Here is a 25,269-nt window from a genome sequence, read left to right as displayed (position 1 = left end):
CCCGAGGGGCAGGCTTCTGCTGTGGCACACGCCCAGGGGCCTACAGAAGGGCTCTCAGGGAACGGAGTCCAGGGGACCTAATTTTTGCACTCTCCCTCTGCCTCACTCCAGCTCACTGGTATCTTCCAGAAAGGAGCTTATGCCCTTTGCTTGGTGCCCTGATTTTCGCAGTTGCAGCCTGGGGACTCCTCTCTGTCACCTGGCTCTGCTGGCCGGTGGGACTTACCCTCACAGGTCCTACAGAACTGTCACCAATGGAGAAAGGGTTCTTAAACAGCGGGCGTCCCTAGGGCACAGAGGCAACAGAGCCAGGAGCTCAGTCAGCTCAGTCCCTCTGTACAAGAGCCTGCCAGCTTCTCCTCACAGGAGCCTAACTGAACACACATCCAGGGGCTAATTGGAAACCTTTCCTGAGACCTTGGAGGGTGGGCACCATTCTCCTCCTGGCTTTTGCCGTGTCTCACAGCACCAGCATCTCTCAGAGGGGAGCTTCTGTATGTGTCTGGTGCCCCAGTTTTGACCTCTGGTACCCTGCTTTTCGTGGCCGCCTCCCAGGGCCTAACCCTCGATCACCCGGCCCTGGGGGTCATGGGACTGTAACGGTCAGGGGGACAGTTCTGAGATGGCGACCACCACCGGCGCACCGCAAAGACAGCGGATTGAAACACCCCCAGCCTTTCTGGGAAAGACGCCTAACTGCTTGTCCCGGAGCTTCGGCCTGAGGGGCAGTCTTCAAGTTTGGCATACATCTAGAAGCTACAGAGCTGCTCACAAGGAACGTAGCCAGAGGCTCTATCTTTGCACTCTCCTTCTACCTCACAATCGCTCCCCAGGATCTCTCAGAAAGAAGGTCACATGCTCAACAAGTCCTGATTTTTACAACTGCCACCGTGGGCACCTCCATATGACCTGGCTGTGCTGGTCAGCGGGACTTACGCTTGTAGTGCAATACAACTGCACATGCTCTCCATTCCTTAAAAGCTGCTGCCATGGGGCATCTGGGTGGCTCAGTAGGTTAAGCATCTGACTCTTGGTTTCAGCTCAGGTCATGGTCTCACGGTTCATGAGTTCCAGCTCCATGTCAGGCTCCAAGCCACCAGTGTGGATTCTCTCTGTCTCCCTCTCTCTGCCCCTACCCCACTTAACCATTCTCTCTCAAAATAAATAAATAACCATTAAAAAAAAAAAAAAAAAAAAAGCAAGCAAGCAAGCAAGCTGTTGCCTGAGGGTCTGGCTTCCAATCAGCCTGAATCTAGGTGTTAAATGAGATCCTCCCCTTTGGGACATTAACTGGTCCTGGAATACCCCGAAGTACTGGGAGCTATTGAAAATAAAATAGGCTGCTTGGAAAATTACAAAAGTTTGAGAAACAACCAAGAGCTAGGACAGGGTTGAAGGACAGATTTCATCTCCTTCTCAGGCCAACTCTTCAAGACTGCTAGGGATGCTAGTTCACCTAATGCAGGGAAACAAACAGAGTCAAGCAAAATGAAGAACAAAGGACCAAGTTCCAAACAAAAAAGCAATTTAAAACTCTTTAAAAACCTTTATGAAACGGAGATAAGGAATTTATCTGATAAAGAATTCAAACTAATGGTCATAAAGATGTTCACCAAATTCGGGAGAAGAATGGATAACACAGTGAGAACGTCAACAAAAAGAAAATATAAGAAAGTACCCAACAGAAGTCACAGGGCTGAAAATGCAAAAACTGATGTGAAAAATACACTGTAGGGGTTCAACAGCTAACTAGATGAAGCAGGATCAATGAATTCAAAGACAGGATGGAGGAACTCACCCGGCAGAGCAGCAAAAAGAGAAAAGAATGAAATAAAGTGAAGACAGCTTAAGAGGCTTAGAAGACAACACCAAGCAGGCCAACATTCACATTAAATGAATCCCAGAAGGAGAAAGGGCCAGAAAACTATTTTAAGAAATAGTAACTGAAAACTCCAATAACCTGGGTAAGGAAAGACCTACAGATCCAGGAAGGACAGCGAGTTCTAAATGAAATAAATGCAGAGACCCCACACCAAGACACATTATCAAATGTCAGAAGTTAAAAAAAAAAATGAGAGAGAGAACCTTAAAGGCAACAAGAAAAAACAAACAAAAAGAAGAAAAACCTTGTTACATACAAGGAAAACCCCATGTGACTATGAGCACATTTTTCAGCAGAAATGCTACAGGCCAGAAGAACATATTCAAAGTGCACGTGATGCTCACGGGTTGGAAGAATAAATATTGTTAAAATGTCAATACTACCCAAAGCTATCTACACATTCAATGCAATCCCAATCAAAATTGCACCAGCATTCTTCTTGAAGCTAGAACAAGCAATCCTAAAATTCATAGGAACCACAAAAGGCCCTGAATAGCCAAAGTAATTGTGAAGAAGAAGACCAAAGCAGGAGGCATCACAATCCCAGACTTTAGCCTCTACTACAAAGCTGTCATCATCAAGACAGCATGGTATTGGCATAAAAACAGACACATAGACCAATGGAATAGAATAGAAACCCCAGAACTAGACCCACAAATGTATGGCCAACTCATCTTTGACAAAGCAGGAAGGAATATCCAGTGGAAAAAAGACAGTCTCTTTAACAAATGGTGCTGGGAGAACTGGACAGCAACATGCAGAAGAATGAAACTAGACCACTTTCTCACACCATTCACAAAAATTAACTCAAAATGGATAAAAGACCTGAATGTGAGACAGGAAACCATCAAAACACTAGAGGAGAAAGCAGAAAAAGACCTCTCTGACCTGAGCCGCAGCAATTTCTTACTTGACACATCCCCAAAGGCAAAGGAATTAAAAGCAAAAATGAACTATTGGGACCTCATGAAGATAAAAAGCTTCTGCACAGCAAAGGAAACAATCAACAAAAGTAAAAGGCAACCAACAGAATGGGAGAAGATATTTGCAAATGACCTATCAGACAAAGGGCTAGTATCCAAAATCTATAAAGAGCTCACCAAACTCCACACCCGAAAAACAAATAATCCAGTGAAGAAATGGGCAGAAAACATGAACAGACACTTCTCTAAAGAAGACATCCAGATGGCCAACAGGCACATGAAAAGATGCTCAACACTGCTCCTCATCAGGGAAATACAAATCAAAACCACACTCAGATATCACCTCACGCCAGTCAGAGTGGCCAAAATGAACAAATCAGGAGACTATAGATGCTGATGAGGATGTGGAGAAACAGGAACCCTCTTGCACTGCTGGTGGGAATGCAAACTGGTGCAGCCACTCTGGAAAATAGTGTGGAGGTACCTCAGAAAATTAAAAATAGACCTACCCTATGACCCAGCAATAGCACTGCTAGGAATTTACCCAAGGGATACAGGAGTGCTGATGCAGAGGGGCACTTGTACCCCAATGTTTATAGCAGCACTCTCAACGATAGCCAAATTGTGGAAAAAGCCTAAATGTCCATCAACGGATGAATGGATAAAGAAATTGTGGTTTATATACACAACAGAGTTCTACGTGGCAAAGAGAAAGAATGAAATATGGCCCTTTGTAGCAACGTGGATGGAACTGGAGAGTCTTATACTAAGTGAAATAAGCCATACAGAGAAAGACAGATACCATATGTTTTCACTCTTATGTGGATCCTGAGAAACTTAACAGAAACCCATGGGGGAGGGGAAGGATAAAAAAAAGAGGTTAGAGTGGGAGAGAGCCAAAGCATAAGAGACTCTTAAAAACTGAGAACAAACTGAGGGTTGATGGGGGGTGGGAGGGAAGGGAGGGTAGGTGATGGGCACTGAAGAGGGCATCTTTTGGGATGAGCACTGGGTGTTGTATGGACACTAATTTGGCAATAAATTTCATATAATATAAAAAAAAAGTGCACGTGACATGCAAAACATAAAACATGGGAGGCAAGAGTAAAAGTGTTCAGCTTTGGAATGCATTCACACGTGCGGCGCCTGGATGGCTCAGTCAGTGAAGCGGTCAACTCTTGATTTCAGCTCAGGTCATGATCTCACAGTTTGTGGGATGGAGCCCCAGTACAGCCCTGTACTGATAATGTAGAGCCTGCTTAGGATTCTTCCTTTCCCTCTCTCTCTGCCCCTCCTCCACTCACACACACACACACACACACACACACACACACGCTCTCTCTCCCTCAAAAAAAAAAAAAAAAGAATGGGTTCCCACTTAAGTTGTTATAAATTTGAAATAGATTATTATAAATATAAGCTGTTATATGTAATGCTCACGGTAACCACAAAACAAACACCTCTAGCAGATACACAAAAGCTAATGAGAAAGGAAGCATACTACTAAAAATGTCATCAAACCACAAAGGAAGAAAGCAAGAGAAGTAGAAAGAAAAAGAACTAAAAAACAGCCAGAAAATAATGAGCAAAATGGCTATAAGTACGTACCTATCGATAATTACTTTAAATGGATGAAACTTACCAATCAAAAGAGTATCTGAAAGGACAAAAGAAAACAATGGCCATCTATATGGTCCCTATAAGAGACTCATTTCAGACATACGGACACAGACTGAAAGTGAAGGAATGGATGGAGAAAGATGTGGCATGCAAATGGAAGCCAAAAGCTGGGATAGCCATACTTATGTCAGACAAAACACAAAGACTTCAATACAAAGACTGCATAAGAGACAAAGAAAGGCATGTAACGATAAAAGGGTCAATACAAAAAGAGGATAGAACATTTACAAATATTTAGGCACCAATGCAGAAGCACCTAAAAAATATAAATCAAAGGTTAACAGATCTAAAGGGAGAAATCGAAATATAACAGCAGGGGACTTTAGTACCCCACTTATATCCATGGATAGATCATCCCGACAGAAAATCACTAATAAGAAAACATCAACCTTCAATGACATGTTAGACCAGATGGGAATAACAATATATATAGAACATTCCATTCAAAAGCAACAGAATACATTCTTCTCAAGTACATAGGGAACATTCTCCAGGACAGATCACATGATAGGCTACAAAATAAGTCCTAATAAATTTAAGATTGAAATCACATTGAGCATCTTTTTTGATCACAATACTGTGAAATTAGAAATCAATTATAAGAAGAAAATTGGAAAATTTACAAACATATGGAGGGTAAACAACATGCTACTGAAAAAGAAGAAATCAAAAGACCTTGCGCCAAATTAAAAAAATAAAAATAAACCAAATCTAAACCTATGAGATGCAGCAAAAAGCAATTCTGAGAGAGAAGTTTACAATGACAAATACCTACATCAAGAAAAAAGAAAAATCTCAAACACCTTTATTTCTCAAGAAACTAGGAAAGGAACAGCAAATAAACCCAAAGTTAGTAGAAGAAAGGAAATAATAAAGATCAAAGCAGAACTAAATGAAATGGAGACTTTAAAAAACAACAGGAAAAAAAAAAATCAATGAAAGCAAGAGGTGGTTGTTTTAAAAGATAAATGAAATGGACAAACCTTTAGCTAGACTCACCAAGGAAAAAAAGAGGGCTAAAACAAGATCAGAAATGAAAGAGGACACATTACAAGTGATACTGCAGAAATACAAAGGATCATAACAAACTACTATGAGAAATTACACTCCAACAAATTGGGAAACCTGGGAGAAATGCACAACTTCCCAGAAACATAACCTTCCAGGGTGCCTGTGTGGCTCAGTCGGTTAAGTATCCAACTTTGGGTCAGGTCATGATCTCAGCTTCTGGGTTTGAGCCCCGTCAGGCTCTGTGCTGACACCTTAGAGTCTGGAGCCTGCTTCAGATCCTGTGTCTCTTTCTCTCTCTGCCCTTCCCCAGCTCATGCTCGTGCTCTCTCTCTCTCTCTCTCTCAAAAATAAACGTTAAAAAAATAAAAACTTAAAAAAAAAATAAAACCTTCCAAGGATGAATCATGAATTGAAAATAGCCTGATGACTAGTAAGGAGAGTGAATCAGTAAACAAAAACCTCCCAACAAACAAAAGCCCAGGAATAGACAGATTTAAAGGTAAATTCTACCAAACATTTAAAGAATAATAGGTTCCCCTTCTCAAATTATTCCCAAAAATAGACACTTCAAACTCACTTTACACAGCCAGCATTACCATGACACCAAAAATAAACAGGGGCACAAGAAAGAAAATTACAGGTCAATATCCCTGATGAACACAGATATAAAAGTCATCAAGAAAATAACTAAATCAATAAGAAAACAAAGTAACAGCAAACCAAATTCAACAATACAGGTATCTCCCAACTTTCTGAAAGTTCACATTACAACACTTTGCTTTTATGAAAGACCTATATTGCTACCTGTTTTCACTACCTGTAAGATTCCAAAGAGGATTTCCACTCTTATGGAAAAAGCTATTATCATACTAATGTAGGTCTTTCATAAAAGCAGAGTGGCTTCATAAAAACCAAATGATCATCTTGCTCTTTCCGCCACCTTGGAACCTGTGGGAGTCTGGCTGGGAACAGGACTCCTAAAAAGACAAATACGTCTAGAAGGCTGTGATCCAAGGCCATTTTTGCTGTCTGTAAGCGAGGTCTCCGGAGCCAGAGGGTCTCTGGAACACAGCTCTTCTTAAAAGTGAAGGTGTTTATGCTCTAGATGAAATGAATTCTATCTAGGCTTTGTGTACAAAGCAAAGAACAACACAATGACTCCTGGTGGCAAACTGAACAAAACCAGAGTAGTCTGGAGAAAAGTAACTCATGCTCATGGACACACACGGCGGCATATGGCTCGTGGCAAATTCCAAAGCAACCTTCCTGCTAAAGTCATTGGCCACAGAATACATGTGATGCTCTACCCCTCAAGGATTTAAACTTACTGAAAAGTAAACAAGTAAAGGTGTAGATTTCTCTTGTAAAACAAACAAGCAAAACAAAACAAAAAAAAATGGCAATCTCAATAGATACAGAAAAAGCATCTGACAAAATTCAACATCACTTACGATAAAATACTCAAAGTATTTTATACCTATGATAAAAACTCTCAACAGAATGGGTATACAGGAAACGTACTTCAACATAATAAAGTCTATTTATGACACACCCATAGTTAACATCCCACTCAGTGGTGAAAAGCTGAAAGCTTTTCCTCTAAAATCAGGAATAAGAACACCCACTCTCATCACTTTTACCAACATGGTATTAGATGTCCTAGCCAGAGCAAGTAGGCAAGAAAAGGAATAAAAGGCATCCAAATTGGAAAGGAAGAAGTGAAACTGTCACTATTTGCAGATGTGTATGTATAGAAACATATTATGTAGAAGATTCCAAAGACTCCACCAAAAACATTGTTACAACTATTATCAGTCAAGTTGCAGGACACAAAATCAACTGTATAGCAATCTGCTGCATTTCTGTACAACCACCAACAAACTATCGGGAAAAGAAATTGAGAAACAATCCCATGAAAAAAAGAAAAAAAAAAAGAAACAATCCCATTTATAATTGCATTGGAAAGAGTAAAATACCCAGGAATAAATGTAACCAAGGAGGTGAAAGACTTGTACTCTGAAAAGTATAAAACACTCATGAAAGCAGTTGAGGAGGACACAAAGAAATGGAAAGATATTCCAGGCTCACAGACTGGAAGAATACTGTGAAGATGTCCATAACACCTGGGGCAATTTACGATTTGGTGCCGACCCTATCAAAATTTCAGTAACACTTTTCACAGACCTGAAGACAGAATTCTAAAATCTGAATGGAACTACACAAGATCCCGAATGGCCAAAGCAACGCAGGCAGAGAACAAACCTGGAGGCACCATGTTTCCTGATTTCAAAGTGTATCACACTGCCATACTTACCAAAACAGTATGATATCAGCAATAAAAACAGGCACATAAATCAATGGAACACAACAGAAAGCAAGAAAATAAAGCCATGTATGTATATGTTCATTTAATTTACAGCAAAGGAGCCAAGAATATACAACAGAGAAAGAACAGTCTCTCCAATGAAATGAGATGGGCAACTGGAAAGCCACATGCAAAATAATAAAACTGTACTACTTTCTCACACCATATCCATAAATTAATTTGAAATGAATTAGAGACTTGAATATAAGACCTGAAACCATAAAAGTCTTAGAAAACCAGTGGTTTTGGATCTTGGCAACAGTGTGGTTTGTTTTTATTTGTTTTTGTTTTTTATTTTAGAGAGAAACAGAGAACTCGAGCAGGAGAGAGGGGCAGAGGAGGAGAGAGAGAGAAAGAGAGGGGGAGAGAGAGAAAGAGCGAGAGAATGTATCTTAAGCAGGCTGTATGCTCAGCATGAGCCCAGCTCATGACCTGAGCCAAAATCAAGAGTCGGACGTTCAACTGACCGAGCCACCCACCCAGGCACCCCAGCAATGGTGTTTTAAATTTGACACCAACAGCAAAGGCAACCAAAGCAAAAATAAATAAGCAGGACTACATCAAAGTAAAAAGTTTCTGCAGAGAAAGAAAACCAGCAACAAAAGTAAGGTTACATGCTGAATGGGAAAAAATACTTGCAAATTATAGATCTGATTAGATGTTACTAGCCAAGATATATAAAGAACTCCTACAACTCAAGAGAAAAAGGAAACCTAATTAAAAAGTGGGCAGACAGGCTTCTCGAAGAGAAAATAGAGAAGACCCAAATAGATAAAATCACAAATGAAAATGGATTTATTACAACCAGTCCCTCAGAAATACAAGCAATTATCAGGGAATACTATGAAAAATTTTATGCCAACAAACTGGACAACCTGGAAGAAATGGATAAATTCCTAAACACCCACACACTACCAAAACTCAAATGAGAAGAAACAGAAAATTTGAACAGACCCATAACTAGTGAAGAAATTGAAACAGTTATCAAGAATCTCCCAACAAGTAAGAGTCCTGGACCAGATGGCTTCCCTGAGGAATCCTACCAGACATTTAAAGCAGAGTTAATACCTATCCTTCTCAAGCTGTTCCAAAAAGTAGAAATGGAAGGAAAACTTCCGGACTCATTCTATAAAGCCAGCATTACTTTGATTCCCAAACCAGAGACCCAGCAAAAAGAGAGAACTACAGGCCAAAATCCCTGATGAATATGAATGCAAAAATTCTCAACAGGATACTAGCAAATCTAATTCAACAGCATATAAAAAGAATTATTCACCATGATCAAGTGGGATTCATTCCCAGGCTGCAAGGCTGGTTCAGTATTCACAAATCAATGTAATACATCACATTAACAAAAGAAAAGAACCACATGATCCTGTCAATAGATGCAGAAAAAGCATTTGACAAAATACGGCATCCTTTCTTAATAAAAACCCTCAAGAAAGTCAGGATAGAAGGAACATACTTAAACACCATAAAAGCAATTTATGAAAAGCCCACAGCTAATATCATCCTCAATGGGGAAAAACAGAGGGCTTTCTCCCTGAGATCAGGAACATGACAGGGATGTCCTGTCACCACTGTTGTTTAACATAGTGTTGGAAGTCCTAGAATCAGCAATCAGACAACAAAATGAAATAAAAGACATCAAAATTGGCAAAGATGAAGTCAAACTTTCACTTTTTGCAGACAACATGATACTCCACATGGAAAACCCGACAGACCACAAAAGGTCTGCTAAAACTGATACATGAATTCAGCAAAGTCAAAATCAATGTACAGGTACAGGGCACAAAATCAATGTACAGAAATCGGTTGCATTTTTATACACCAATAATGAAGCAACAGAAAGAGAAATAAAGAAACTGATCCCATTCGCAACTGCACAAAGAACCATAAAATACCCAAGAATAAACCTAACCAAAGATGTAAAAGATCTATATGCTGAAAACTATAGAAAGCTTATGAAGGAAACTGAAGAAGACACAAAGAAATGGAAAAACATTCCATGCTCGTGGATTGGAAGAATAAATATTGTTAGGATGTCAATACTACCCAAAGCAATCTACACATTCAATGCAATCACAATCAAATGCAAGGGAATTAAAAGCAAAAATGAAGATATTTGCAAATGACATATCAGATAAAGGGCTAGTATCCAAAATCTATAAGGAACTCACCAAACTCTACACCCGAAAAACAAATAATCCTGTGAAGAAATGGGAAGAAGACATGAATAGACACTTTTCCAAAGAAGACATCCAGATGGCCAACAGACACATGAAAAGATGCTCAACGTCCCTCCTCCTCAGGGAAATACAAATCAAAACCACACTGAGATACCACCTCACGCCCTTCAGAGTGGCTAAAATGAACAAATCAGGAGACTATAGATGCTGGCGAGGATGTGGAGAAACGGGAACCCTCTTGCACTGCTGGTGGGAATGCAAACTGGTGCAGCCACTCTGGAAAATAGTGTGGAGGTTCCTCAAAAAAACTACCCTATGACCCAGCAATAGCACTGCTAGGAATTTACCCAAGGGATACAGGAGTGCTGATGCATAGGGGCACATGTACTCCAATGTTTACAGCAGCACTTTCAACAATAGCCAAATTATGGAAAGGGCCTAAATGTCCATCAACTGACAACTGGATAAAGATGTGACTTATATATACAATGGAATACTACTTGGCAATGGAAAAAATGAAATCTGGCCACGTGCAGCACGTGGATGGAACTGGAGGGTATTATGCTAAGTGAAATAAATCAGTCAGAGAAGGACAGATTCGTGTTTTTACTCATATGTGGATCTTGAGAAATTTAACAGAAGACCATGGGGGAAGGGAAGGGGAAAAAAAAGTTACAGAGAGGGAGGGAGGCAAACCATAAGAGACTCTTAAAAACTGAGAATAAACTGGGGGTTGATGGGAGATGGGGGAGAGGGAAAGTGGGTGATGGGCATTGAGGAGGGCACCCATTGGGATGAGCACTGGGTGTTGTATGGAAGCCAATTTGACAATAAATTATATTTTAAATAATTAAAAAATTAAATAAATAATAAAATAAAGTGGGCAGAATTTGAGTCCACGTTTCTCCATAAAAAGACACACAGATGGCCACATAAACAGATGTGCAACATCCCTAATATCAGGGAAATGCAAATCAAAACCACAATGAGATACCGCCTCACACCTGTCAAAATGGCTGGTCTCAAAAAGACAAGACATAACAAGTGTTGGTGAGGCTGTGGAGAAAAGGGAACCTTCATGCACTGTTGGTGGGAATGTAAATTGGTGCAGCCACTGTGGGAAACAGTATGGAAGTTCCTCAAAACATTAAAAATAGAACTGCCGTATGATCCAGTAATTCCACTTCTGGGTATTTATCTGAAGAAAATCAAAACTAATTCAAAAAGATATGTGGTCACCATGTTCACTGCAGCATTATCTACAATAGCCAAGATATGGAAACAATCTGCACGTGTATAAAACGGAGTATTATTTAACCATTTAAAAAAAAATAAAAATCCTGCCATTTGCAACAACATAGATGGACCTCAAAGGCATTATGCTAAGTGAAATAAGTCAGACAGGGAAGGACAAATACCATATTGCTTATATACAGAATCTAAAAAGTTAAAAAAAAAAAAAAAGCTAATAAATACAGAGAACAGACTAATGGTTGCTTGAAGTGGGGGGGGGGGGGGGGTAGGGGTGGGCCAATGGATAAAGGGAGTCTAAAGACACAAACTTCAGTTATAAATAAGTCATGGGGATGTAATGTACAGCAGGGCAAATATAGTGAATAACACTATATTGCATATTTGAAAGTTGCTAAGAGAGTACATCTTAGAAATTCCCATCACATGAAAAACAACTCTGTTGTATGTATGGTGATGGAAGTTAACGAGAGTTATTGTGTTAATCAATTTGCAATATGTGCAAATATCAGATTATGTTATACACCTGAAACTAATTAAATGTGGTATGTCAGTTACACCTCAATTTAAAAAATGAGGGTGAAAAAAAATCACCTTCATGTAAACAAAAATAAAAATGAGAATAAGAATTATTTTCTACCAGCTGTAAACAAAATAAAATCAATGTATAAATTAAAATAGAGTAGAGTTGGCCTGGAAGAATGCCACATCCAGAAACAGAAATCGAATTCTGTTCAATTTGTGGGTAACCCTCCTATTGTAAATAAATAGAAAACCTGGGGAAATCCATTAGGATAAAAAGTTTGAGACTACTGAAGACCTGCTAAGGCAGTGAGGTTTTCTAGTGCCAAAATCTCAAAGAAGGGAGACATCCAAAAATCAAGCAGTGCTCTCTCTCCGCTATGGAAGGCTACAATGAGAAGACAGGGATCTGTACACCAGGAACAGGACCTTCACCAGAAGCCACCCACACTGGTACCCCAATCTTGCTACTGTGAGAAATAAATGTTTGTTGTTTAAGCAAAAAAAAAAAAAAAAAAAAAAATCAAATATCTAGAATAAATCCAAGATGTATAAGTTCTCTATTCAGAAAATTATAAAACACAGAGAGAAATTAGAGAACATCGATGTTAGTGGAATGACAAACCACGCTCATGAATCGGAACACTAAATATTGTAAAAATGTCAATGTTGGTCAATAGACTCAATGCAAACTAAATCAAAATTCTAGCTCTGTGTGTGTGTGTGTGTGTGTGCGTGCGCGCACGTAACCTGATAGAGTGATTTTAAAATTTAAACGGAAGTGCAAACGGTCAAGAACAGCCAAGAAATTTCAAAGAACAAAGATGGTGGACTTATTCTACTGGACAGCAAGACTTTTTAAGAAGGCACATTAAGGGGCACCTGGGTGGTTCAGTCAGTTGAGCGTCCATCTGACTTTTGATTTTGGCTCACGTCATGATCCCAGGGTTGGGGATCGAGCTCCACCTCAGGCTCTGCGCTGAGCATGCAGCCTGCTTAAGATTCTCTCTCTCCTCCTCTCCTCCACTAGCATACACTCTCTAATAAAAAAAATTTTTTAATTAAAAAAAATAAATAAAAAAGCAACATTAAGATAGTAGTGGTACTGGCACAAAAATAGATCAATACAACAATGGAGCAGAACATAATCCAGAAAAAGACCAGACATAGACGCTTGACTTATGACAAAGATGTCCTTTTAGGTAAAGGACAGTTATTTCAACAAATAGTGTTGAGACAAACAGATGTTCATACAGGAAGAAAAAACACAATCTTGACTCCTCTTCACACGATAAGCAAAAATCCATTCCAAGTGAACTGTAGATCTAAGTATAAAAGGTAAAAATATAAGTCTTCTAGAAGGTAACTAGGAGCATATCTTCCTAAGTGGAGATAGCAAAAGATTTAACAAGATACAAGAAGCACTAAGAGGAAAACATTTGATAAATCAGACTACCACTATTTAAAGGTACTTTTGTTCATCAAAGACACCAATAAGAGAGTGAAAAGGTAAGCCATAAGTACTATGATTCCAATAATAAAAATTTCAGGGGTGCCTGGGCGGCTCAGTCAGTTAAGCATCTGACTCTTGATTTTGGCTCAAGGTCTTGATCTCACAGTTCGTGAGTTCGAGCCCCCACTCACAGGATCTTTCCCTGCCCCTCTCTCTCTGCCCCTCCCCTATCGAGCGTGTTCTCGCCCTCAAAATAAGCAAGCATTTTTTCAAAAGTTCGGAAATAGGCAAAACTAATCTACAGTGTTAGAGGATGGATTACTGGTTACCTGTGGGGAGGAGGAAGGGTACTTCCTAGAAGAAACACAGAGGAGGTTCTGGAATCCCAGTAACCTTCTATTTCTTGCCGAGGGTGGTGTGGTGACAAGGGTATGTTCATTCTGTGATAATCCACTGACCTGGGCACTCACCAATCACTCGTGGCTCTGAATGTTTTACTTCAATAAAAAAGTTTCCTCAAAAACTTACTATTACATCTCTGACCTTTCAAAAGATGCCTTAAGGAATGTCCTCTTTGCTGCATCAATAATTCTAGGCAGAGGCCTGAAATATTTCTTTCAAGCAGATCACAGAAATTTCCTTGCTAGTTCAGGAAACTAACTTTTAAGGCTGTCACAAACTGGGGTATTCGGTTTGTGTCTTTTACTGGGGTAGAGGTGGAGCACAGAGATCAGCTATGCCGCACCCCCACCCCCCAGCCCCGCCCCGAGTCACTTCCTGTCGGCAGTCTCCCTTTTTTACTGCATGCTAGCACGACCTGGAGAGAACAGTCTGCTAACAAGACAAAACTTGTCATTTGGAAGAATGCCCCTCTACTCCTAACTCATGCTTGTTCACACCCGAACCAGGGCATTGCCCTTATCTGACTGTATTTCCAAATTTGGGCGCTCGGCTGTCAGGGTAGCCAGAGAGATATGGAATGCATCAAGACACTGCCCCCCCTCTTGGCCTGGCTGCCTTGATAATCCTGCCTACGAGTTAAACCTAACTTCCCTCAGCCCGTGGACACTGCAGCTCTCTCGGTTGCTCTGACACGCAACGCATAAACGTACTCTTCACGGCTTTCAAATCGCAAGCGGAGGCCACAATAGAAAAATGAGGCTGGGGTGGCTCAGTCACCGAAGTGTCCGACTTGGGCACAGGTCATGATCTCCCTGGCTGGTGGGTTTGGGTCCCCCGTCGGGCTCCGTGCTGACAGCTCAGAGCCTGGAGCCTGCTTCGGATTCTCTGTCTCCCTTTCTCTCGGCCCCTCCCCTGCTTGTGCTCTGTCTCTGTCTCTCAAAAATATATCAACATTAAATTTTTTTTTTTTTTAAATGAGGCTCCTTTCACCAGACTGGAGCTGGCTGAATGGGTCCCGATCGGCCTACGTGTTACCTAAGCAGACTACAGTCTCGCCCCATGCTTCATACACCTTCAGGTTCACCGACCAGAAGCAAGTAGGGTAGGAGAGAGCACAGTTAAAGCAGCTGCTGGTTTGACCACAGTGAGAAGGCTGAAGAAATGGCCGCTGCCACTAACGGCAAAGCTCTTCAGTGGAGAAAACAACCGCCTCATTTTGCCACATAAAAGTACCATTTTTATATTATGTCTGTTTTTAACTTTTTTTTTTTTTTTTAAGTTTATTCGCTTATTTTGAGAGAGACAGACACGGCAGCGCAAGTAGGGGAGGGACAGAGAGAGAGAGAGAGAGGGAGACACAGAATCCCAAGCAGAGTCCCCACTGGCAGCATGGAGCCCGATGCAGGGCTCGAACCCGTGAAACCGCGAGATCAGGACCAGAGTCAAAACCGAGAGTCAGACGCTTAACTGACTGAGCCACCCAGGCGCTCTAACGTTTATCTCATCTTATGAAACTTCTCACTGGTGCTGGAGAGTGCTGGGGCAACTGTCCCCTATTAAGACTCTCCTGACACAAGTCTCTAGACATTTCAGAAGTAGCGGCAGCCACAACCATTTTCTTTTTGGAACTCAGGCCGGTCCGGGGCTTTTGTCCCACGGGGCCTCTCTACGATCTCTGAATGGAAGCCAGGCAGAGTTCCAGCACCTTAGCTCACTGATCACAGTCTGCTGGTGATTCTACGGTCACCATGGCGCAGTGGCAGTAGCAAGAATCCCAAGCAGAGTGACACGTGGGCACCGACTGGTCTCTCAGAGGAGTACAAAGGGACAGTCCAACGGACAGCTGCCAGCTTTACTTACCCAGGTCTACAAAAAGTTGCTTTTCTCCTGTGTTATTCCTCACAACTAAAAATGAAAGATCAGGATTGCTTTGCTTAGCTGACCCCAGCCTCTCCAGTTCCTCTGAATTCAACGTCCAGCTCTCTCCTCCATCCTGATCTGGGGACATTTTGCCAAAGGAAATTCCTTGTTTAATTGGGGTTTCAGAAAAATGGGAAAACCCATGGCCCGTTTTCTCTGAAATACTATCGTCTTCACTGGCAATTAAGTGAAAAGCAGGCTGCAATATTTTTCTCACAAAATTACCTAAAAAAAAAAAAAAAAAAAAAGTATTATGATTAATCTAACTCTGCTTTTCCACAAAGTATAAGATCTAGGCACAAATCTCCACATGACAATTTTATACAGTAAGGCTTCTTTTTTTTTTTGACTTCTGGTTTTAAAACTGAGTTGTTATTACCAACCGTGCTTCTCTTGTTACTTCCTTCCTCTTTATGCAATCTTCTACTTTTTCGATTCCCACCGACAGGGTAGCGTGGGGTCACTTACAATAAACAGATCATCTTAGAAGGGAAGGTCAGCTTGAGATGTGTTGACGTTGCTAGCATGAGCCTGAGCCTAACGTACTGTCACCAAGAAAGCACCACTTTTTTTAAAAACTTTTTTTTAATGTTTATTCAGTCTCTGAGCTGTCAGCGCAGAGCCCAACCCCACCAACCCCCACTCAAACCCACCAACCATGAGATCCTGATCTGAGCCAAAGTCGGACGCTTAACTGACTGAGCCACCCAGGTGTCCCAGCACCACTTTTACTAATACAAATTGAGTAGAACTTATCTTGACCGTCGATGGATTAAAGAATGGAAGGAAGGTTTTTATGCATAAACAATGCTGCCAAGATAATGCCCAGAAATACCACGAGAACCTCTGCCGCACTCCCCTTGAGTCAGGATGTCAGCAAACTTCTCTGGAGCTCACGCTCTCGCCTTTACCTGTCATGATATGCCCTAAGAATCGTGACATTTGCAACCAGCGGTTCCAAAGTCGTTGCTCCTCTGGCTTCTCCCTATAACTGGTCACTGGACGGGCTGTGACATCATAAGTAAAGTCCAGATCGAAAGCAATTAAATACATAGATTTCAATACTTACTCTAAGGGCTCTGTTTTTTTAAGTTTTTGTTTTTGTTTTTGTTTTTTTTTGAGAGAGAGAGAGAAGGAAGGAGGGAGAGAAAGAATATCCCAAGAAGGCTCTGTGCTATCAGTGCAGAGCCCAACGTGGGGCTTGATCCAACGAACCAGGAGAGCATGACCTGAGCGGAAATCAACAGTCGGATGCTTAACTGACTGAGCCACCCAGGTGCCACAAAGAGCTCTAACCATTAGCGGTCCTATCTCTACCTAGAAAAGATGATATGGCAAATCTAGAACTTCTTTAATTCTTGTATGTTATTTACACCATAAAAATCAAGCAATACCTTGATTAAGGTGTTTCATGTATATGAATACTGGAGAAAGGCAGTGTTTTAAGAAAAAAAATTTAATTTCTAATATTGGTATTGTCTGGGTTTGTCACTTTATTTACCCTGAAATCATGTAACACACATGCTCTGACTTCAAAATTCTCTTTCTCCAAATTAATGATTTACTCTCTACTCAATGAAACAAATCCAGTATCTCATCAAACGCTATACATCAAAACGAAAGCAAAAGCATCTGATCCTTGCAATGATCTACAGATGTGATTATCTCTGGAATGAGGCAAATAAGGGTAAACACCGAGTAAAAAGAAATCACGATGTATCAAAAAACAACAAAGCAGTACAAACATAAATAAAGTTAATGTTCCTGGAAATGTAAGATAACATCTACTTGACGCAAGGCATGGTTCTAGAACGACTTGCAAAGGGAGCGCTAAGCAGGCCAGGTAGGCCTTTAAAAACCTTTGGCAGGGAGTTAACGTGGCCAGGATACAAGGACAGTATCACCAGCATGAATTCCAACACAGGCTTCCAGCAACTACTCTGCTTTCTACTTCCCTTCCCCAATCTTGTCACCCTCGCCCTCATCATTACTATGGGGACAGGAAGTTTACTGGCTGGGAATAACTCAAAAGAACGTGTCAATCATAGGAATTTCGGGTCCTATGGCAGGCTGGCAGAGGTGTAGTTTAGGCAGATCAAATTTACACATTTTGCAAACATTCTGTGCTCTTTTACACTCACTCTAAATCTACTTTCCGAAAGGCTAACGATAGGAACTAGAAATATCACCAAAACATCCGTGGAGGGATGGGAAATGAAGGGCAAATTTTGGACTAATTTCTTCACCCCTGCATCTCTGGTTCTGGCAGTTCATAATTTTAGAGAAAAGGAGCTTCAGACCCCCTCTGCCCCCTAAGGTACCTCCACACTTTTGTGTATGCTGTTCTGACAGTAAAGCACTTTTTACTTAGTTTATGCCACGGAATCAGGTTTAAAGCCAGCTTGAAGGCAATCTGCTTTCAGAAGACATCTGTAGCAGCGACTGCTAATTACCTGACAAATTTCTACTCTCCCTTCTTCCCTAGCAACCAATCTCCACTTTTAGCCTGGTGGCTGGGAGCCATGGAGCAGACTGAGGAGTCCACAGAATCAAGGAAATATCTTGCTGAAGGCTCTGCCCCCACACCCTGACCGTAGAGCCCACTGAATAGTTTTTCATTCGGCAAATACTTATCAAATGCCTACTTCTGTTTTATTGCTGCGGCTGCTACTACTAGATTACAAATATTGATAAAGATATGATTATGTATGAGCTCTGGAAATAAACAGTGAATAAGAAACAGTCCTTGGGGCGCCTGGGTGGTTCAGTAGGTTAAGTGTCCAACTCTTGGTTTCTGCTCAGGTCATGATTTCACAGTTCGTGAGTTCAAGCCCCACATCGGGCCCCAAGCTGACAGCTGGAGCCTGCTTGGGATTCTCTCTCCCTCTGCCCCTCCCCCACTTGTGTGCATGCGTGTGCGCGCACGCTCTCTCTCTCAAAATAAATTTAAAAAAAGAAAAAGAAAAAAACAAGCAGTCCCTGCCCTAAGGAAACATTCAGTGAAACATAAAGACGACAGAAAATTACATGAGGAAGTGGTGAATGTGATAAGCACTGGGCTGTCTATAACCCAGAGTCTCAGCGTTTGAGATGTGACAGGCATGGCTTCTCATCTGATGATATCTACACTGGGTCTTAAGAGACCACATAATCGGAGTATGTCATTTCAGACAGCAGCATCAAAATGTGCAAAGGCACAGGGACTTGAGAAAATGTGGCCCCCCCCGCAGGAGCTAAGTAAAGGTCAGAGTGAGAAGGGCTGTTCTGTGCCGGTCTTAGCATTTCATCAACACCAAATGTTGTGCTTGGCCTGGGCTTGGGTTCTTGTTACGACTGCAAGACGCCTTTCGGTAACAACTATCAAGAAACTTTGAAAAAAAATAAAGGTCTATTACTTTCAAGATCTGAAAATTGCCCACGACACCTGGGGCCACACAGCGAGGTGGGGAAAGCATGCACAGGCAAGGGGTTTCTGCTTTTACTGGGCTTGGGGGCAGAGGCCTAGGGTTTCCCAGGCTCACACCTTGTTAGTGAATATAAAGTATAAGAGCAGGGGCTCCTGAGTGGCTCAATCAGTTAAATGTCCAACCTTCGATTTCGGCTCAGTTCTTGATCTCAGGGTTTGTGGGATCAAGCCCCATGTCAGGCTCCATACTGACAGCACGGAGCCTGCTTAGGAATTCTCTCTCTCCTTCTCTCTCTGCATCTCCCCTGCTCACACATGCTCTCTCTCAAATAAATAAACATTTTTTTTTTAATGTAAAAAATAAAAGAGCAGGAATTTAAAGCAAGGAAGAGAAAACTAGTGGCCCAAAATGTCAGTTAATGAAATCAACCAAGATTTCTGAATCAAAAGCGTCTCAGTCTGGGGAGTGCTACTGAGATAGAGGTCTTTGAAATGGATGCCACTTTGAAATGGGAGCCTCAGGAATCAAAGCTTAAGTCAGGCAGCTGCATTACAACAAAACCAAACACTGTCAGGGTTTACACTACAAGGGTCACGTGGTATGAGAGGAGGCTAGAGCACAGTGGGGCTCTGTGTAAAGGAAGACATCTAGAAGTCATCCTGATGGCATCGAGCAATCCTTGAAGGGTCTGAAGCATCCAAGTGGTAGAATCAGCTCACTCCAGCTCGCTAAGTAAGTATGCTGAGAGAAAACAGAGCTCAAAGATGACACCAACATTTTCACTTGGGTAGTTGGGTAAATGGTAGATACTACTCACTGGTACATATATCACAGGAGAAAGGGCAAATTTAGGAGAAAAATGAGGAGTCCGGTTTAGGGATGATGGGTGTGACCTATCTACAAGGGAATGTTTAATAGGCTGCTGGCTTTATAGGGTCTGGCATCAAAGAGGACAATCTTGGCCGAAGATGAAGACTTAAGAGTCATCAACACACAGATGGTCATCCAAGCCTTGACAGTAGATGATCGCCAAGGTTACGGACAGAGTGAACAGAGGGACAAGGAGAGATTCTACAATTATTAATACCTGAGGGCTGGAAGAAAGAGATGGAATGTCCAACTATGCAACGGAAAACGGGGAGATAATAGGAGCCCCTCAGACATAGCAAACGAGGTCACCGTGACCTAGCTTTGATCTAATCTGAGTTAGGTTCCTGACTTCTATGCCAGTCCTCGAGTGACTATGCTCACGCCTTTTATTCTAGGTGCCCCTAAACTATCAGACACCTGTAGTTCTCAAACAGATTACCTATTACCTGAACTTCAGCTAATCAGCTGCCATTGAGACCTCGAAATACTAGCTCTGTTGCTGCTTTGATAAACACTCAGGACTGGGGCTTCTATTCAGACCTTGGTTTTCAGTGTTTCCCCCTGCCTAACTTGTTCCTCTACGGACTGACTTCATTTTATACCTGGGCCTGTGTCTCTAAACATCCAGTCCCAGACACACACCCCCCTTGCACTCTCAGGCTTCCATACGTAGACACCTTCCCAATCTTGAGGGTCCGCCTGGAGCAGCAACCAATAAAAAAGCCTCTTCGGACGGAGCCCCAGCCTCGTCCTCATGTACCGAAAACGAAGAGTAAGGCAAGGCTGAAGTGAAGGACAGATACAGATCTGAGGCATCACGGAGAAGACCTGAATTAGGCCTCCACTGCATTACCCAGAAAAGTTCTGAAAGGACTCCTGTTGTAGCAGAAACCAGTCCCAGGCAACGGACGGCCATCCCAAAATGTCTAGCAAGAGGCACGAATGCCAAGGATATCGTGAGGAGGTTAATGTGTCTAAAATGTGTCTAGAACAGGAAGGTAGGTCTAGAACTAAAGGAGATCCTGAAGATGTGAAAAGCCACATTTCGTTATTCAGGATAGGTTAAGAACCCTAAAACCTGGCAAGTATTCACAAAACTTTAAGAGGTAAAGGAAAATAAGAAATTTTAATAGAATTCCTTGACTTTTTTAAAAATGGTGTACTTACCAACATGAATGTTATCTTTAAATGCCACATCACGGAGCTGAAATATTAGATGGCGGCTAAATTTTTCCTCGGTGCTAGAATCCAAGTTGAAAACATCTTCGGCTGAACAGTTAACCCTATATAGTTCTTGAAGTGCCTTACAAACGTGCTAAAAATACAAGTAAAATAATTCATGTTTCAAATTGTTTTAAAATTTTTCCATGAGCAAAGTTCAAATACCATGGTACAACTCAAACTCATCTTCTTTATTTTATTATCTGTATACTTACTGTGTAATAATTTCATCAAATTACTGATGTATAGAAATATACATAGTATTTAAATTATGACACACTTATGTTCAAAGAATCATAGGCTCTCAGGAGTAAAGACCTCATAAAATTCGAACAATTTACCTTATATATTAATCTCCTCTAAAATCACAGTAAAAATATTTCTTTTTAAGCATCTCTTTAAATATCATCTATGAGTTTAAAGTCACTAATTCTATTTTTTTTATAGTTTTAGTTTTCAGGAAGTTCCTCACACATATTGAGCCCAAATCTACATCCAAGGACATAGCCCTCTGGGGCTAGATGCTGCTATTTAAAAAAAAATTTTTTTTTAATGTTTATTTGTGAGAGAGAGAGAGAAAGAGCACGCACACACAGGGGAGGGGCAGAGAGAAAGGGAGACAAAAATTCCAAGCAGGCTGCAGGCTCTGAGCTGTCAGCACATGTCCCAACGCGGGGCTCAAACCTACAAACCATGAGATCATGACCTGAGCCAAAGTCGGATGCTTCACCGACTGAGCCACCCAGATGCCCCCAGATGCTGCTCATATTGAAGGCAGTTAAGCATTATAAGAAGGCAGCAAGCAGGATAGGCGCACAAGATTTGGAATCGGAAAGATCTAGGTTTGAGTACTGGCTTTGCCACTTACCAGCTCTGTGACTTTGGTCAAGCCCAAACCTTACATTCCTACTGCAAAATAGGATAATAATCAGACCTAACTTTGAGGATTGTTGTAAGGAGTAAATGACAAAATGAAAGTAAAGAATTAGCACAGTGCCTGGCATATATACCTGCTTAAAGGCAGCTACAAAATGAGTCACTTCTCCTGAAACCTCAGCCTCCTCATTTGCAAAATGAAGTTACTAAGAACTACCATGCATGGTTATCCTGACATTAGCAAAATGCTTATAAACTGGCAAGCACTTAGACACTTAATACTTATAAAATGTTTTATTAATGTTATTTGAGCATTATTATAGCTACACCCCTCCCACCCTCTTTGATAGTATTCTTCAATATTCTCACTTTCTCAGAGACTTCCTCAGTTTCCTATTTACATCAATTCCCCCTTCATATTCTGTCTCCATTTGTAGTACTTACACAGCTACAATTTTAACTTGTGTGATTACTTTGACTTCAGTTTCCTCTGTTACAGAGGCTATCCCTATCTGTTCTTTCCTCCTTCTGTAGAAATAGAACGCTCATTACCTAGGTACAAGGTCATCAGAATAAAGACTACATTTCCCAGACTCCCTTGCAATAAGGTGTGTGGCCACATGACTCAGTTCAGACCAATGGGATGTGAATAGAGGGAAGGTACCTGACTTCTAAGTTATACTCTTACAGGCAAGGGGCATGCCCATCCCTTCACCCTTTTCTACTGGTTAGAAAGCAGACAGCGGTAGTGAGCCATCTGGACAAGGTAAAATAGGCAACATCTCAGGAAATAGCAAAAGCAGTAAGCCTAGTCTTTAACAATGGAGCCATATCCAGATACTCCATGAGAGAAATAGATTTCTATCTTGTCTAAGCCACATTAAGTTTTTTATTATGGCAACTAAACCTATCCTAATTTGCTATCCTCCATTAGGCTATAAATTCTAAGAAGGCAGAAACCATGTCCTATGGGCTAAACCACTGTATTCCTAGTCCCTGGACGCACTGACACAGCAGAGGCTGAAAAGATTTTGGTAAGTGAATAAAATCTAGTTATGTACTTTGGAGCTGTATAGAATAAATGGAATGACTCCATGGGTTAAACAACAACAATAGAGTAGTCCTAATCATCAAAGTTAACTTTCCTAAGTTAAACTTTAAATATTTATTTAAATATTAAAATTACAAAATCCACAAATTAAAAATATATGATTTGAACAATGTTACCTGTCAGCATAGTTTTATAAAATGCATTAGCACCAGGGCTCATACCATTTGGCAAAAGGGGCTTACTAAAATTTTTCAGTTAAGTCATGGACTCAAAGGGTGATAGGTTATCACTAATTATCATTAGCCAGTTATTTCTTAACCACCTGTTAAGACAGGACCTAATTTATGCCTCTTCACATGGAGATTCAAGAGGCAAAGTACGTACTGGAATACACAGTTATTATACAAAGTAACCAATAAATGAAATTAATCTCAGCGTAAATATGAATGAAGGTTATATTATCTAAAATAATCCTACTAACTTTTCTACCAAACAGTAAACATGTTAAATAAAAAGGCTATATAATTCTAAGCTCACATTTCTACAATTTTTTCCAACTTTTGCTGATGTAGAAGATTAGTTATTTAAGACTAAGTTGGATAAAATTATATAAAGAATTAGGAGGAGGGACGCCTGATGGCTCAGTTGGTTGGGAGTTCAACTTCGGCTCAGGTCATGATCTCTCGGTCTGTGAGTTCAAGGTCCACATCAGCTCAGTGCTGACAGCTCAGAGCCTGGGGCCTGCTTTAGACTCTGTGTCTCCCTCTCTCTCAGCCCCTCCCCCACTCACACTCTGTTTCTCTCTCTCTCAAGCATAAACATTAAAAAATAATATGTAAATAAATATTTTAAAAAATTAGGAGGTGGGGCACCTGGGTGGCACAGTCGGTTAAGCGTCTGACTTCAGCCAGGTCACGATCTCGCGGCCCGTGAGTTCGAGCCCCGCATCAGGCTCTGGGCTGATGGCTCAGAGCCTGGAGCCGGTTTCCGATTCTGTGTCTCCCTCTCTCTCTGCCCCTCCCCCGTTCATGCTCTGTCTCTCTCTGTCCCAAAAATAAATAAAAATGTTGAAAAAAAAAATTTTTTTTTTTAAATTAGGAGGAAAAAATTTTAAATACCTACACCATTTCTGCCACACCAGTGTTTATTAATCTATGTTACCAACAGGATTTGCACTAGTGTTGGTTCAATTCGGGGTATTTCTGGTTTATAATACACTGTGCTACTTCTTAATGGTATGCCGTATTAAAGTGCCAGTAAAAATCTCTGAATCTTAATTCCTTCTTAGCTATACAATAGCTGTGTAATAAATCTTACCTGAGAATTTAAAAGTGCGTCATACATCAGAGAAAAATCAGTATCTATGAATTATTTTAAAATAAAATTAAATTCAAAATACTTATGCATGTTATGACTTACCAAATACAATGAAATAAAACTTTGGAATCTGTTTTTTAAGGGTCTAATGGTTATTTTAAGAAAAGTATCCTTCTTGTTTGGTTTCTTTGGGGGAAGGAGGACTAATGTACATTTCTTCGGCATCAAAGCTAGGAGAGAAGGATGATGGGAGTAGGAGGATCCTGAGTTCACTCCTTCCACAGACACACCAAGGCTGCAATTAAATACAGAACAGGTCCTCTGAGAGCAGCCTGATGACCTAGAAGAACAGAGCTAAAGATATAAAGGAAAAGCCACATAAATAAGGGTAGGAGGGGCAAAGACCAGGTTGGCTCAGGAACCAAGCCCTAAACACGGTGACCAACAGGAGGCAGAGACATCACGAGGCACAGGTCTTCCCCGAGTAGCCATGGGTTCAAGGCCCACACCGAGCAGCTCTGCCTGCCCTGGAGATGTGCACCAGGAAGACCAGCCACCAGAGAAGGACTTCGAAAAGGAGCAGAACTCCAGGAGAGCTGGAGAGCTGGAGGGTTAGGAAACCAAGACTCGACTCTGTTTTTTGGGTTTTTTTTTTTAATGTTTATTTACAGAGAGAAAGATAGTGCTCACGCGAGCAGGGAAGGGCAATGAGAGAGGGAGAAAGAGAATCCCAAGCAGGCTCCAAACCATCAGCACAGAGCTCAAGGTGGGGCTCAAACTCACCAACCGTGAGCTCGAGACCTGAGGTGAAATCAAGAGCCGGTCACTTAACCAACTGAGCCACCAGGTGCCCCAAGACTCTACTCTTAAAGGGCTTGTGAGCAATCTTACTCCAAGACACAGCACAAAGATAACAGATTTAAAAACCA

At 41.2% G+C, this 25,269-nt stretch overlaps 1 protein-coding gene across 8 annotated transcripts in view; it reads right to left on the bottom strand.

Moving 5' to 3' along the window:
- PRIMPOL (primase and DNA directed polymerase) overlaps positions 1-25,269 on the bottom strand; it is a 58,463-nt gene that overhangs the window by 14,230 nt on the left and 18,964 nt on the right. For all 8 annotated transcript variants that reach the window (XM_043558457.1, XM_043558450.1, XM_043558444.1 and 5 more), the window contains 2 exons: positions 21,043-21,190; positions 15,539-15,823 (listed from right to left, as the gene is read on the bottom strand). In XM_043558457.1, the coding sequence (XP_043414392.1) occupies positions 15,539-15,823; positions 21,043-21,190 (433 nt within the window). The remainder of the gene's footprint in view (positions 1-15,538; positions 15,824-21,042; positions 21,191-25,269) is intronic.

The sequence above is a fragment of the Prionailurus bengalensis genome, chromosome B1 (assembly GCF_016509475.1).
Source record: "Prionailurus bengalensis isolate Pbe53 chromosome B1, Fcat_Pben_1.1_paternal_pri, whole genome shotgun sequence".
Classification (NCBI taxonomy): domain Eukaryota; kingdom Metazoa; phylum Chordata; class Mammalia; order Carnivora; family Felidae; genus Prionailurus; species Prionailurus bengalensis.
This window is presented reverse-complemented; position numbering and strand designations above follow the sequence as displayed.